At 51.6% G+C, this 16069-nt stretch overlaps 1 protein-coding gene across 1 annotated transcript; it reads left to right on the top strand.

Annotated features, from left to right (window-relative positions):
* Positions 1 to 8542: 8542 nt before the first annotated feature.
* EV420DRAFT_1642357 (uncharacterized protein) lies at positions 8543 to 12291 on the top strand (the record flags this gene model as incomplete). The annotated part of the gene is made up of 11 exons (XM_060477352.1): positions 8543 to 9151; positions 9206 to 9375; positions 9430 to 9765; positions 9817 to 9979; positions 10031 to 10179; positions 10231 to 10628; positions 10675 to 10860; positions 10912 to 11044; positions 11092 to 11110; positions 11148 to 11346; positions 11414 to 12291. The coding sequence occupies 11 exons, from the start codon at positions 8543 to 8545 to the stop codon at positions 12289 to 12291; spliced, it is 3240 nt and encodes a 1079-aa protein (XP_060331608.1).
* Positions 12292 to 16069: the final 3778 nt, after the last annotated feature.

Here is a 16069-nt window from a genome sequence, read left to right as displayed (position 1 = left end):
CTTCAATTGGGTAACCCTTCCATTTCACCAAGTATTCCATAATGGTGCGGCGAGTCTGTCCACGACCGATGATTCGGTCTCTTTCTTCGACGATCTCTTCGATCTCGTATTCTTCTTCATCATCAATTAGCTCAGGGGGCGGCCTCTCCGGACGTGGTTGATTCGGAAATTCAGGGGAATGATAAGGAGTGAGTAAGGACTCGTTGAAACGATTATGAATGCGCCATTTGGCTGGGAGTTTCAACTCATAGGCTGAGGCTCCCTTCTTGGCAACGATGGCGAATGGTCCTACTCGCCGATCCCCTAATTTCTTCATTGGGCGAGGAAGGCTTAGGTTGGTAGAATCTAGCCATACCCTGTCGCCAACCTGGTATTCCCTTGCCTTTCCTTTGTGCTTGTCGTAAGCCGTCTTCATTGATGCGGCCGCCTTTTCCAGTGATTCCTTCGCCTTCTCCTGTACCTTCTGGATCCCTTGGACCAGCTGGGACGCAGCTGGTACCGCGTCTCGGCGTTGCGTGGTTTTAATAACCTGTCCATCCCGACCAAAGACAACTTTATACGGGGAAAATCCCGTAGCTGAATGTTTTCGATTGTTGTGGGTAAAGGCAGCGAGTGGTAGCCACTCGCTCCAGTCGTCTTGTCGATAATTGACGAACATCTTGAGGTATTTTTCGATTTCTTGGTTAACCCGTTCAGTCTGCCCGTCGGTTTGGGGATGATACGCTGTCGAGGGATTTCCTGTGACTTGAATGAGGGCGTAGAATTCTTTCATGAATTTGGATACGAAAACGGCCCCCCCTATCCGAGATGACCTTCTCAGGCATGACACCGTATGGTACATAGACGTAGTCTCGTAGGATCTTGGCGAAACCTAACAAGGACAATTCTTCTGTACAGGCGATCGGGATGATAGTCTTAGAGAATCGGTCGACAATGACGAGGATAGAGTTGTTCCCCCTCGAGTCCGGGAGTTTGGTGATCATGTCGACGGAAATATGAGTCCAGGGTCGGTCCGGAACCTCATTAGGGTGGAGGGGCGCTTTCTTTGGATGACGGTCTGCTTTAGTTCGCTGACATACTTCACATCCTCTCACATAATTTTCCACCTCCGTACGCATTCGGGGCCACCAGTAGTCCCGCAGGATAAGCTCTTTTGTCTTCTCAATGCCCGGGTGTCCCGCGGTTACATGATCATGTTGTAGAGCTATGATCTCGCCCCGCAACGCCTTGTCCCTTGGTACGTAGACACGTCCATCATACCACAGTAACCCCTGATCACGGGAGACTCCCTTTTCGTGATTAAGAGAGTCGGATACACCTCGATCCCACTTGCGTGGGTCGTGAGTAGCGAGTCTAACCTTGTCGTGCAGCTCCTCCATGGTGGGCATGACGAGAGCACGAAAGTGAGCGGGCTTCAGGACGGTTACGTCCCGGTTGTCATCCTTCCCCTGGTTGTGATCCGCCCGTCGAGATAGCAAGTCGGCCTTACGATTTTGGGCTCCAGGCTTGTGATGTAGAGTGAATTGGTACTCCGCCAACTCCGTCACCCACCGCACCTGGCGTCGGTTAAGTTTCTGAGGCTTTCGGAAGTACTGGAGATTGGAATGGTCTGTCCAAATTTCGAAATCCTCCCGAGCGCCCATTAGGTATTGGCGCCACTCTTCCAACGCGAGCATTATGGCTAGGAGTTCTTTGTCGTAGATCTCGTAGTTTCGCTCGGTAACGGACAGCGATTTAGAGAGGAAGGCAACCGGTCGCCATTTCTCCTCCTGCCATTGGGATAGTACGGCCCCGATCGCTCCTTCACTGGAGTCGGCTTCCATGCGAAATCGTCCCTCGTCGAGCGGGATGGCTAATACCATGTCTTCACGGAACAGCTCTTTTAGCTTCTCAAACGCTTTCTGCTGGGCTTCCCCCCATTTCCATTCCACTTTCCCAGTCAAGCTAGTGAGGGGTTTGACATGCTTGCTGTAGTCCCGAATGAACCGTCGATAAAAATTGCAAAAGCCCAAGAACGATTGAAGTTCCTGCTTTTTGGACGGGATTGGCCAGTCCAAGAGACCTGCAATTTTCACCGGATCCATGCGAACTCTCCCTTCACTAATGAGAACGCCTAAGTATTCGGTCTCCCCAACCTCGAACTCGCACTTTTCCGCCTTTAGGAATAACTTGTTGTCGCGGAGTATTTGGAGTACTCGGCGTACAATGCGTCGGTGCTCCGCTTTTGTCTTGGATGCGATGAGTATGTCGTCAAGATAGACCGATACCTTCCCTGCCACTATGAGGTCCTTGAAAATGTCGTTCATCATCCATTGAAACGTTGCCAGAGAATTGGTGAGTCCAAAGAACATCACCAAGGGTTTGTAGAGGCCGCGGTTGGTCCTGAACGCGGCCTTCCACTCGTCTCCCTGTTTTATCCTGACATTATTATACCCCCACCGCATGTCCAACTTGGTAAAGTACTTGGCTTTCTTTAGTCGGTCCATGAGTTCTCCAATGAGTGGCAGCGGGTAATGATTCTTGATGGTCATCTCATTGAGTTTTCGATAGTCCTGGACCGGACGAAGTTTACCATCCTTTTTCTTGACGAAAAAGAAAGGTGAAGCCATGGGGGACTTCGACGCCTGAATTCGACCGGTAGAAAGGTTTTCGTCGAGGAACTTATCAAGCTCTGCTTGTTCCGTCAGGTTGAGAGGGTAGACCTTGCAGTCCAGATTGGCGTTGGCATTAGGAATCAGTTCAATAGCGTGATCCCACGGCTTCCTGGGCGGCAACTCGTCGAAATTTTCCTTGGTGAAGACATCCTCAAAGTCCCTATACTCTTCCGGTACAATCTCTTCGAAGGACTTTGTCGCCTTTTTTGCATTGGCTTGGGCGGCTAATTCGTTAGCTCTAGTCCCCATCGCCCGCACATGAAAGGCCTCTTCGAAGTCGATGACTAGTATGGTGTCCCCCTCCTCGTACTCTTCCCATCGTGCAGAGGGGTCGGTATCGGGTAGGGAAAAGGGGACCTTCCGGCACGCGCAACGTGCCAGGGTGACTGATCCGGTGTTCCAGTCAATAAGGGGATTATGTCTCTGTAACCAGTCGTGCCCGAGAAAGAGGGGAGTAGAGCCTAGGTCTACTACGGCCAGCTCGATCCGTTCCACGTGGTCCCCAATACGTAATCGGACTTCGGCATATTCGGTGATATCTCCCCCCTTGTTTCGGGTTCCATTGGCATTGTACACCGGGACGGGTCGGGCCGCCTTTTTGAGGTCAAGGGCGTGACTTTGAGCCCAGGCGCGATCTACGGAACTCCCGGTGGCTCCGCTATCCACTAGTGCTTTCACTGAGTGCACCTCACGGGTGTCTAGGGTTTCCAGTTGCACGTTAATTGATACATTTCGCCCCTTTTGGCCTCGTATGTACATGGGAGGCTTTTTAAGATCCTCCATCCACTCCCACCTATCCCTTGCTTCCGCGGCGGTTTCTGGCTGCTCTTTGAGGGCCTCCCATAACTCGATTGTGACCTCTTCCCTTTGACGGGGATGCACCCACCGGGCAAGGGTGGCAAAGGCGGCGGGCTCGTTATTAGCGAGTCGGAGGGCCCTTCGGGTCCAGTGCGGTCCGAAGGGTTCGTAATAGGTGTCCAAAACGGGCTTCTTCTCCTCGATCCTCGGGGCAACGTCAGGAGTCACGGGAGACTTCCCTCGTGGTGGGCGGACCGGAATATCGGACCGTAAATGGGCTTCCTCGTCTTCGACCTCTTCCATGGAAACACTAGGTCTTGTACTCGTGAGTGGCATTTGGTCACCGGGCTGGTCGATAGGGCCCCTCGGCGGCATTTGGTCACCTTCCGACGAGTTGGTGGAGGAGGGCTCTCTGCCCTGTGTTCGGCCCCGGCCAAGGGCGTTTGAGCACGGCGTTGCAACCTCCACGGTAGATCCATGCTTACTGCTCTTCCTAGCCCCGGCGGTACTTCGGGTATCCCTTCGCGGGGGCACACATATTGGCTCTCCAGGAAGGTCTTCACTGTTTGCCGATGTAAGGGCTACTGGGTGAGGGTGGTCTTCCGAGTTCATCGCCTCAGCTGCTTTTCCGACGCATCCCATTGGAACAGACGACCCCACAGGCGGGGACGCAGGCCCAACGGGCTGAGATGCCAACCTTTCTCCCTCTCCGGGGTGACCTCCCCACGTCTGGGGTGCAGTCGAGACTCGACCTAGGGGGCTCTGCCCTCGAGGGGCTTTCCCTGTATGGTGAGCCGGGGGTTCCTGAGCTCGGACGGCCCCTAGGGGTTCAGTACTGAGCGCAGACTGCGCGGAGTGGCGGAAATCCCCTCCTATGCCATTGGCGATTGGCGATTCATTCTGAGTTTTGTTCACTGGTAACGCGGCGAAATCATGGGTATATTGTTCATATGGAGTACCTACATACGTAGTATAAGTCCGACTGGTAGTACAGGAGCGCGCACCAAGTGAAATTGAGTCCTTTGCTGATGCCGTCGAATCGCTTATTTCGACGCCGGCTCGTCTTTTGACGACTTCTCGTCCTTAACCTCCTCGACCTTCGTATCCTTTCCTAATTCCTCCTTCTCGGCTTCAGCAAGTAATTGGCGGAGGCGAGCGACGTTGGGTTTTTTACGAGGTGGGAGTTTGACGGGGAGCCACTTCGACTTGTCGTCAGGGCATTTGTGCTTCGGGCTCCACCCGGTGTTCCCACACTTGAAGCATCGCTTATCGGACCGGAGTTTGTCGATCTCCATTGGCTGCCCTGCTCCACCGTACGTGGTTCCTGTGGTGTCCTTCTTGTCGCCACTAGAACCCGATCCCTTTGATTGATTGCCTCGACCGGAACCGCCTTGGTTTGGGGAGGTCTTACTGGCGAGGCCCTGGGCCACGTCGTATCGATAGTTGGCGTCGATCCTCAGGACTCGCGCCTTCCATTGCGCATAGGTTGTGGGGCACTCATTGTCCCCATGCATAACCGTCTTTCGTACTGTCGGCCTAATCGCCGCTTCCACCGCTTCGAACATCTGTTTTTCATTGCCGAACTCTCCGCACTTGTGGGCCAGGCGCTCGAACTTGGCAAAGAATTCGACTGCGGATTTGAACTCCGACTGTCGCACTTTTTTCCATTCGGCCTTCCAGATTGCGACTTCCGCTACTTCTCGGAATTCCTGCGTGATGTCATGGGAGAATTCCGCCCAAGTGGGGAATCTCCAATGCCCTTGGTCGTCCCGGTAGCGGTAGTACTGATTGCCCCACCACTGCTTTGCCTTTTCCTGTAAGTACCCCTGCGCGAAGGTGATCCGATAGGGGTTCTGTCCTTGATCGTTCATCGTGAAGTGCAGGGGGAATACTTGGAAGTACATTTCGCAGTGGTGGAGGAATCGGTTGATGTCCTCGGACTCTCCTGTGAAGTACTCGGGTTGCGTGATAAGTTTTGGTTTCACGTCACTCCACGGGTTATTGTCTTTCCCGGCGGCTAACGTCCACGGGGGAATTGGGTCCGGGGGCGAAGGTACCGGAGGCGGTACTGGAGGATTCGGTGGTCGTGGTAGCGACTGCAGACGGTAGTTGTCCCCAGGCGGGGGGTAATTGCCTGGGTACGCGGGTCGACGCGGGGGCTGACCCGGCAGTTGTGGCGGGACCGTGGACTGCTTTCCCTTGTCCGATGGTCCTGCACCGGGGTCGTCCATGTCGTCGTCGTTGGGTCCTGCGCCAGCCCAGAACTGCTCAGTTTCGAGCGGGTTCGGCATCGGTTGGGGCCGACGATAGGGCGCACAGCCCGGCTGTTTAGCGTCTGGGAACACCAGGTTCCAGACCACGGCGGCCTTGTGCCATGTCTCCACTTCCAAGATGTTCTTCATGAGGTAGATGTCCCTCATGGATTTGGTGTATAGATAGTCCTCTCCCGCCTCGGAGAGGAGCCACTGCGAATCTTTCTCCATGTCCTCCATCATAATCTCATACAGTCCGTGCCATGGCAGAATATTAAAGATCGTGGGGACCGGAGCCGCGGGGTCGACCAGAACCGTTCGGACCGCCCTCATTACCTCCATCTCGAGGGAACTGTTTGGCAGCCGACTCGGCATCCGCGGCCTCCTTCCTCTCTCGGGCGACTCGGTCGATCTCCTTATTCCTTCTCCACCTCCCGATGTCAGAGTCGGGGTCGCTAATCTCGTCCTGGTAGGCGTTCCAGGCTCTCCTTCTGGCCTCAAGGTCGAGGCCGGCTCTCCGGACGGCTCCGGAATATCGGACGGCGGCGGCGCGGATTCGGTTTTCCACCTCGGCATCGGTGGCATCTGGCTCGAGGGGTAGGTCCCACCAGCTGTTAGGTCCCTGGAGGGCATCTTCTTCTGCACGTCGAATGCGTGCATCATGCGCTCGGCCTCGCTCCATTCGGGCCTCGATCTCTGAGGACTCCCGGGCGTTTCGAGGGAGTCCGAGGGACTCGACGTACGTGTGGTAGAGGAGCGGCCAAGGACGCTGGGAGGCGGGGACGGGGTCGGCGAATGCTCTGGACGCGACGGGCGGTTCCCAGTCGCTGATTCCGGCGAGTCGCTCGGAAGCGGTAATTGTTCCAAGTTCCTCGTCGTCGAGGTCTGGGAACTCGCTCCAAAGCTCCCCACTCATCGGCTCGAGCGAGGCGACGGGGGAAGTGACCGGTGGGGTCGGGGACCCTTCAGAGACCGGGTCGGGCTCTCTTCTGGTCGAGACTCTGGCCACAGGAGCCTCTTCCCGCCGGTCGGCGTAGACCCAACTGGTTGTTGGGTGCCAACCGACTGGTTCCCCCCTATCGGTCGGCCAGGACCTTGAAATAGGCTGTGAGTCAGCTGTACTGGTGGTAGCCGCGGAGGCTCCGAGGCTAAGTTCTCCGGAATCATCGTCGTAGTCGTCCTTCTGGGCGACCCTGTATCTCCTACTTTTGCTCTTCCAGATGGCGTCTGTCCACTGGTGGTTGATACCGTCTCTGGTATAGACTGCATCTTTCTCCTCAGCCGGGTAGATGTCGTTGAGGAGGTTGTCGAGTCGGGTCCTTTTCCACTTGGTGAGCCCGTCCCCTTCGTACTCGGTATCAGGGCTTTCTTCGCCCTCGACCAGATGCCTGGTGTTTTGTCCTCGGCCTCTGTCGTCGCCAGACTCGCCTTGGACTGGAGACTGGTCGAAGAGACCTGGTAAGGGCGAGTCTCCTCGGTCGAGGAGTACCCCCCGGGTATCGGTGATGTCGACTGAGTCGGCTGCTGCGCTGGAAGCGCTTCTGTAGGAGTCGGTGCTCGACTCTGAGAATCGCGAGCTGGGTCGCGACGATGTGTAGAGGGATCCTCCAGGTTCCCCGGAGGCATTGGACTCGACATCTCCTATCGTCTGCTGAGATGCCACGGGAATGTCGATTACCAGCGGTGGATACGCCGGGGTGCTGGGAATGTAATGAAAGGGGAGTTGAGCGCGGACTTGTCTCCGATGTTGGAAACAGCGGCGCAGATGGTACAAAGTAATGGACAAGAAAAAGAGTATGAAAGTCGCAAAGACAGCGAGAATGGATTCTGACCAGGGCATCCATCAGTGGATCGATCCTTGGCGTAAGTCGACGATTGACCATGCAAGCTGGTAGACAGCAAGTATGGTGAGAACAATGAGGAGTGCGATAATCAAGCTAAGGTCGGTCTCGTAGTTGGAACCGTTCATTAACTCAATTTCGCAGGTTTCGGAAATCGAGGTGCTCGTCAATACTAACAGCAAGACTGTTAATATGGAGGCAAGCTGGAGAGCGAGGATGAAGGGATTCGTCTTTTAAACAAGGCGGGGGTATAATCCATACAGAGCGACTAGCAGGCCTGCTAGCAGTATCGCGGATATTCCGAGCCCGATAAGGACGAGGGTAACCAACACAGCTGTCAAGGCTGTGAGGATTGGGTCGTGGAGAAGGAATTCGATGATCCAGGCGAGTACTAGAGCTTGAAGCAGTAGGTCGAAGGGTACCACCCAAAGGACTACTGCGACGAAGAAATGTATCGGCTGAATTTTGAAAGCGTATAGGTTGGGCAGCGCGGTGCTGAGCAACGTAGGACGAGCTTCGGCTAAATGTTAGCCACTAACTCAAATCAACTTAGATCGTACTAAGGTCGCTACTCGCACTTCGGTAGACGACACTTTAGCAAGTCAAAGGCGACGTAAGTCAATGGGACAGATAGTCACGAAGAATGGAGTTCGTTGTTAGGTAGATTAAACCTTAGCCGAAGCTGGGTTTTAGGCCAGCTGAGGCTCTACTTAAATACACGTTTGTATACTAAAAATAGTACTGTGGGAGTCAGTCCGTGATGATCGCCCGTGCATAATCCGGCTGACTAAAGAAAAGAAAAGAAAAGAAAAGGAAAAAGAAAAAGAAAAAGAAAAAGAATAATCATAACAACCACAGCATTAATTGCAACACTTTCCATTAAGAATATGAAGGGCTGGCAAGTTGATGTATGTTTACCTAGCTGAGTTGCTTATGTAATGTAGTTGGCCAATCACAGTTCGTTGACTTTGCCCACATTCCCAATTGTCGTTGAAAAATGAAGCGCGGTCGTCATCCTCAGCGCCTAGAAGGCACCCACCGTCGCGTAGAATTTGAGGACGACTATGACAGAGTACACTCTCGAACATCTGGCATCGATCAACGTGGACATACGTCCTCATCTGAGTCCAAACCCTTACGCGGCAAAGCAGGTTGGACCCTCGGAAGTATGTGGAACCCTCCAGATGATTCCGAGCTTTCACTCAACGTAGATGGGAGCGGTTACGAGGACCAGATGAATGCAGAAGTGTTTGAAAGTACCATCTTCCACGACACAATGGAACCTCAAAAGGCAACGAGGTCAAAAGTTTTGGTGAGTGGCAAGTCTTTGGAAACCAGCTTACGTGCTGAGGACGGTTGGAAGAGGCGGCCACATTTGGTGTGGAAGGAGCAGTTCAGATCGGTTTATCTAGACAAGGTTACTCGCCACGACGGACGAGGAGACGCTCACCAGAGTCTGAAATGTCCCGACTGTATCGCTCGGAATGTTGAGGAAGAGGTGCAGGGAGAGCCGGAGGTTCGGTGTAAGGATTGTTTTCTCAGTGATTTGGTCTGCACATCCTGTTGCATCCATCGGCATAGGCAGAATCCATTCCACCGCATCGAGGTAGTTTTTCCCCGTTACCCTAACGTGAACATCCAGTACTGACGTTCCTTTAAGCGATGGACTGGGCTTTACTTTGCCCCAATCATGCTGAAAGCGATTGGCTTACGCGTTCAGCTTAACCACCAAAGTTTCCGATGTCCTCTCCCCATACCCTGCCATGTCAAGCTTCGAATTCTCCATACCACAGGCATTCATGACGTTGCAGTCGATTACTGTGGTTGTGGGTGACAAATCCCGCAGCACATTCAACTCCTACGACGCGGATGGTATCCTGCTAGCCAGAAGGTGGTGAAGACTTGTGCAACGTTCCGGCTGTTGGAGTTGCTCCACCTCTTTTCCCTTGTCTCCAAAACGTCCACATATCATTTTTATCGCACATTAGAGAGAATGACAGATAATACGGGGCTGAATACACCACCCTCTCGTAAAGCAGCCCTGATGCGTATGCTTATTCAATGGCGTCACTTGAAGCTGTTAAAGAGAGGTGGGCGAGTGCACGACGTCACTGGACCTGAGGGTACAAAGCCAGGCGAGCTTGCCGTCCTCTGCCCATCTTGTCCTCGGCCGGGAATAAACCTACCTCCAGACTGGGATCAAGCACCTCCCCACTTAAAGTAAGCATAGATGTTGTAATGTGATGGTTTTAATCTAACCCACTGACCTAGATTTTTGTATATTTTGCTTATATGCATCGACGCGAACTTCCGGCTTAAGAACCAGATTGTGTCGTCGTATTCGAGGGACCCAGGTCTCGGTATCGGTTGGGCGTACTTCACTGCCCGCGAGCCTTATGAGGAATACGTTCAAAGTCGAGCTACAGATGCAGACGTTGGTTCTTAATTCATCTATTTTGGTTCAATCTTGCTAACTCTACCTCAGATTAGTAACTGCGTGGAGTTTTCTGCCGTGGCCAAATCAAACACAAAGTTTTCAAAAGGGCTCCATTACACAGGTGTGGTTGCGGTGTCCTGCGGAAGAAGTGAGATGGTTCTGCCTACGTGTGTTGGCAATACGAATAAGGGTGAGAGGTGAGTAATCATAGCAGAGCTGTGGGTCAGGTACTCATCCTCGGTTCACAGATACGCCAACGTCGACCCCCTCGCTGCAGCAGCTATCCGTCAATTCTCAGATTTGCTCTGGGTCATTATCAGCTATGACATTGCCTGCCAATGGATCAAGACGATATTCACATGGATGACCTCACATTGGCCCTCTGAGCTTCGATTCAATCCCGATATCAGAGTGACCCCACTGGTGCCAAAGTTCCATGAACCGGGTCATAAAGCAGAGGACCACGAACAATTCTCTTTCAACCTCGCTGAAGGCGCCGCTTTATCAGATGGAGAATGTCCTGAAAGGATATGGGCACCCCACAACGTTCTAGGAAACTCAACCAAGACTGCGGGGCCAGGTACGAGGCAGGATCTGATTGACGACCATTTCGGATTTTGGAACTGGCTCAAATATTGCTGCATGGGTGAGGCGTTGTTAAATTCCCTTGGATGTGTATTGAATGTGGCTAGGGTTAACACTTTGGAAACGCTACAGAGATGCGGTCTCGGAGCGAAACCGGCAGGAAGAAGCACACAGAGGCTTTATGCAGAGCTTGCCACCCAATATGGTCGCCGAATGGGAGGATATCTGTGCTGCATGGGAGGCTGATGAGGTTCCTAAGATGGTGCTGAACCCCTTCTGTGTTCAGAGCGACGGTGCGTCTAGTCAATTTTTTTCCTATCTGCAATTTTGATGGAGTCCGCCAGATTTGACCGAGGATGAGGTTCATAAAGAGTTGGCCGAGGAAGAGGAGGCTCGCAGGCGCAATGGGGGACAGGTGGTTCATGACATGAGTCCTTCAGCTTTTATGGTTTTTGGTTTGGCCCTCGAGGAGTCGCAGTGAGTGACCTGTATGTTTTAGGAAGCTTCTACTGAGGCATATTCAGGCGAAAACTATGCTTGGAGGTTAGGAAACTGAAAGCCAATCTGACTGCTCACCAAGACAGCTCACATTGCAGAGCAGCGAAGTCTTCTCCGGTCCAAGATCAAAAAATTCGAAGAGTTGCGTGCCACATACATGCCTGGGCTCCTGCAGTTTATTACCGAGACTCAGGAGGTGGATTATTCGTCAACCGGGGCATTAGCGGAGGAGGTGAGACTATGGCTACCCTCCTGCATACCTGGTGGATCGCAGGAGCCAGGTATGCGAGGCCTCTTTATCGGAAATGGAGGAGCGTCTATGCACAGCGCAATGCCATGACTCATTAGGTTCGATTCGCCACATCTTGCGCTTGAAAATGCGGATGGTCAAGTACAAGAACAAGAACGTACGAGGTCAGCGGGACGGAACACGTTCGCGGACGGGCATCGATGCCATTCATGAATGGGCACTAGCAGCAGCAATCAAGTACCGTATGGCAAGGGAGGCAAAAATGAAGCTGAGTGGCCCGGGGGATTGGGAGGAGGGGCTTCATAAGCTCGAAGATGGCGATATCCGTTCCTATCAAGATCCAGATCGTCTCCATAAAGGAACAGGTCGCCGAGGAACGAATGAAGATAGCTGGGAGCCAGGATTGGTTCCCGAACTTCCTGAACCCGGCGTCGATCTGTATCAAGATAGTCGAGAAAAACGCGATGGGACTGGCCAAACCTGGCGTACTCTTTCTTGGATTTGGACAACGACAAAGATCAACCTAGCGGATGGGGCTGATGAAAACGACGATGAAGTGCTACGTTCGGAATGGTGTCGCAGTCGTGCAAGAGCACATCGGGCACGTGAGGAAGTTTTGCTCCTCCGGGAGGAAATGTGCAGAACCTTGAGGTTCTTGGAATGGCGAGGGGAGTGGTGGATGCAACGGCAGGATGCGCGTGAGTTAGGCGGTGCACTGTGCGAAGCGGTGGATGCCTATGCTCTCAAACAAAGTGACATACAGCGTCAGCTGGCAGTCAAGTTTTGGGATCTCTGGTTGACAGCTCTAGACGATGGACGAATGGAGAATGCACCGCGTTCTGAACTGCATCCCAGCGATGACGATGATGCCAGCAGCGGTGGTGATAGGGATGAACAAAACATCGGGATTTGGAGTGACGAGGAGGAGGTGGAGCTGGATGAGGAGGATTATGCAGGATCTCTGAGGGAACAGTGAGTTCCGTGAGGGGGAGCACTGTATGACGTAATCATGCTGTATCATTTATTCATTATTTCATTATTTTTACTCCTTTCCTGCATGTCATCAAGTTATTTACAATCATAATCCTAATTGGGCAGTACGGGACATCTAATACTGCGCCACCGACATACTATTTGCGCCGTCGCTAATTGAGGAAGTGGCTGCACTGGATAATCTATATTTAGCTTTAATTACACCTATTGGTAACAGGCAAGTAGTCTACTGGTTAAAGTCTGTGCTGTTGCAATGATGTCATAAGGTTAGTCAATATTTTGCCGCGTCGCTGGTTCGAACCCCTGGACCTCGCCGGTTCTTGTCTCTGATGTTGTAACTGCCTGGCGCGGGATCCTGTGGGATTTGTTAGCCCAGGCGTTAGTTGACACTTGGGTTCTAACTGACACTCCTGATGCATCACAATTAAGTGCCAACTGACACCTTTCAAACAGAAATCTAGCAGTCCAGGCTGCTCAACATGAGACTCCGTGGCGGCAATCGCAGCCTCACGCTTCCTCTTCTCTCCGCGAGTACGAATAACTTGTTCCTCGACTACACCAACAGGCAAGTTGACGGACGGAGGAACAGCTAGACAGGAAGAGCATTCCCCCCGCATTTGTGCTAGTAGCCTGTATAGCTACCTAATCAATCACTGGTTTTTATTGCATATCCTCGACTGAAGTGAATTAAGTTACCAAAGTCAACCCATAAGGGCGACTACAGTAATCTAGAAGAGTTAAGTAGGAAGTAGAGCCGTCCCCACGTTTGCACCTTGCTAGTTAATTGAACTGCTCCACGGACAAAGGCCTCGTGTTCTCTCTCTCCGAGATTAGCAATCTAGCCATGCTGAGTCGACTTTAAATCAAAAGACCTCATCTAGTTGAAGTAAAATAAGCCCTAGAATGCTTTAAGTTCAAACAATCGTCGAGTTCAAGGAACTCCAGAGTCTGTGTACTCTTTGCAAGTCTTGTACTTGAAGTCAGAACCTGAGCATTCTTTGTAGAGTGATTTTGCACTCTTTGTAGACCTCGGAGTCTTTGGTTGTTTGATTATTTGAAGTGTCTGCTAGAAGTTCTTCTAGACGACGTCGAAACGAGCATAACTTGCTCGACTATACCTTACAAAACAAGTTCATAAAACCCCACTATCGCAGACTAGTGTACTTTGTGTAAAACACATCGAAAGAAGAATTGAAGTTGTTTTCAGGCAAAACCCCACTAGATTATCTAAATCTAAGTACATCGCGAGTGCTTCTATCGTACTCACCCTCGAACTTATATACATTGGTGATTGTGTGTGTGTGTGTGAGATTTAGTATCTAGATTGATGATCTAGACGCTTGTTTCATTTGCGCGCTGCCCGTTACCGAGCACATCATCTGGAGCCCACCACGAGGGGGATAAATCTAGATTTGATAATCTTGTTTGAATCAATTTCTATTCAACGCTACTTGTGTTGAATCAAGGGACTAAAATGAGATAGTAGCCCGTATACAATCTGTTTGCCCCTCCCGCCTCTGCGAAAGCAAAAGGCAAGAGTAAAGCCACAGAGCCGGTACAAGCACCGACTTCCTTATGTTCTCCACCAGGAACTGTACCGAAGCCTTCGGGAAGAAAAACTGCGAACTCAAGAGCAGCAGGAGTTGGAACTCCTTCTAACTACGACAACTTAGTTACCAAGCAAAAATGCAGTGTACCCGTGCCAAATAGCCCAGCTACAACCATACGGAGACCGCCAGTTCCCAATAGCCCACAAGCTAGAGCTGAACAGCGCGTTTGTGCAAATAAAGTTGCTTGTCTTACCAGGACTCAGACCCCTACGCTCTCTCCGAGATCGCAACCATCACCGTCTGTTGGAAATAATAGTCCAATAGCAAACCTGTTTGGGACTGATAACACGAACTCACAGCCCATTCAAACTGCTAGTAGTATGAACATGTCTACTAGTAACCAAAAGATGCCTAGACCTACGGCTAGGGACGCTCCTAGATTCGATGGCGATAAGTCAGAGAATATAAGGCATTTCTTGTCGCAGATGGAGGACTTATTCTCCGACTGTAGCATCACAGATGATGCCGAGAGAAAGAAACAATTAGTCCGTTACGCTGATGCTGATACTGAAGAAGAGTGGAAGTCGTTGGACGAATACGACAATGGTACCTTTGTGAAATTTAAAGAAGCTATCGTTAAGAACTATCCAGAGGCTCAAGACTGTTAGCGACCGATTTCACAAACAAGATCAAACAACTCAGCGTGACTTGCACTTCGGTCAGGCGCTGTATGTTGTCCGCAGGTTTGCGTTAAGGGAGCTATCGCTTAGTTGAGCGAGAGTGAGTTCAGACTAAGTTATCGGGTGAATAAACTTTAGTTCGAGACTGAGGTGTAAGACCTGCAGTCGAGCTACTTAAATACAGTTTGGGTCGTGCTAAATATACTACAAGTGTCTGCAATGGTGCGTTAAACGTACTGAACCCTCATGGATGAATGCGATCAAGTCCGGAGTTTTAGCATAGCGAGATTACGAGAGAGCTGATAAGATAAGATAGAGCACGAAATCGTAATATTACCCCCCTGTTAAGGCAGTCGTCCCGACTGCAAGTGGACTTGTTTTGGGAAGATAGGCTCCTATGAGAGAAGGTGCATTTGGTTTTATCAGGTATTCTTGTATTGCCTGTACCAAGGGATGGTCGACTTCAGACTCGGTTACTGACTCATGTTCGGACCAGGAGTCTGTTTCATCTTCGTCCTCCCACCACTCCGCAGGGGGTCTTGTGATGAATGAGACTTGTTCGAAGTCTTCGATTGCATCTCTGGCATTATCCAGATCCTGCTCGTCTACCCAAGAGTTCTCCTCCCTCGGATATCCTTTCCACTTGACCAGGTATTCGATTCCTGTGCCGCGCCTTCTTCCCCTCCTTCTTGCTCTTTCCCTTTGGTCTACGATCTCTTCCACTTCATATTGTTCCTGCCCGTCTATGAGGTCTGGCGGTGGAGGTGTGGGCTGTTCTTGGATCGGGAACTCTGGTGGATGATACGGGGTGAGTAGTGTTTCGTTGAAGCGATCGTGGATCTTCCAGGATATGGGAAGGCGTAATTTGTATGTGGAAGCGCCGTGTTTGGATAATACCTCAAATGGTCCAACTCGTTTGTCTCCCAGCTTCTTCATTGGTTGGGGAAGATGCAGGTTTGTGGAGTCCAACCAGACCTTGTCTCCTGGTTGGTACTCTATCGCCATTTGTCGGTGCTTGTCGTACTGTCGCTTCATGGCTTCTGCTGCCCTTTCCAATGCTTTTGCTGTTTGCTCATGCACCTTTTGTATGTCTGCCACAAATTCTCTGGCAGCCGGGTTGGTCCCCTCCTTGATCGTGAGCGGAGCGAGGTGGGGCCTCTGCCCGTGATTGACTTCAAAGGGAGAATACCCGGTGGCGGAGTGTTTCCGGTTGTTGTGTTGGAAGGCTGCGAGTGGTAGCCATTCGCTCCAGTCATTTTGTCGGTGATTGATAAAGATGCGCAAGTACTTTTCAATCTCCTGGTTCGCCCTCTCGGTTTGTCCGTCGGTCTGCAGATGATACGCCGTGGATGGATTTCCTTGTATGTGTAACATTTCGTATAACTCCTTCATGAACTTGGACACAAATTGGGGGTCCCCGGTCGGATATCACCTTTTGCGGCATGCCATGTTTTGCCCATACGTGGTCTCTGAGAATCTTTGCCCACCCGGCTGAAGTCAATTCTGTAGAGCATGGCACGGGAATGACTTC

This window comes from Desarmillaria tabescens (assembly GCF_030435595.1).
Source record: "Desarmillaria tabescens strain CCBAS 213 chromosome Unknown EV420scaffold_15, whole genome shotgun sequence".
In the NCBI taxonomy this organism is placed as follows: domain Eukaryota; kingdom Fungi; phylum Basidiomycota; class Agaricomycetes; order Agaricales; family Physalacriaceae; genus Desarmillaria; species Desarmillaria tabescens.
The sequence above is the reverse complement of the archived record's forward strand: the minus strand, read 5'-3'. Positions and strand labels throughout refer to the sequence as shown.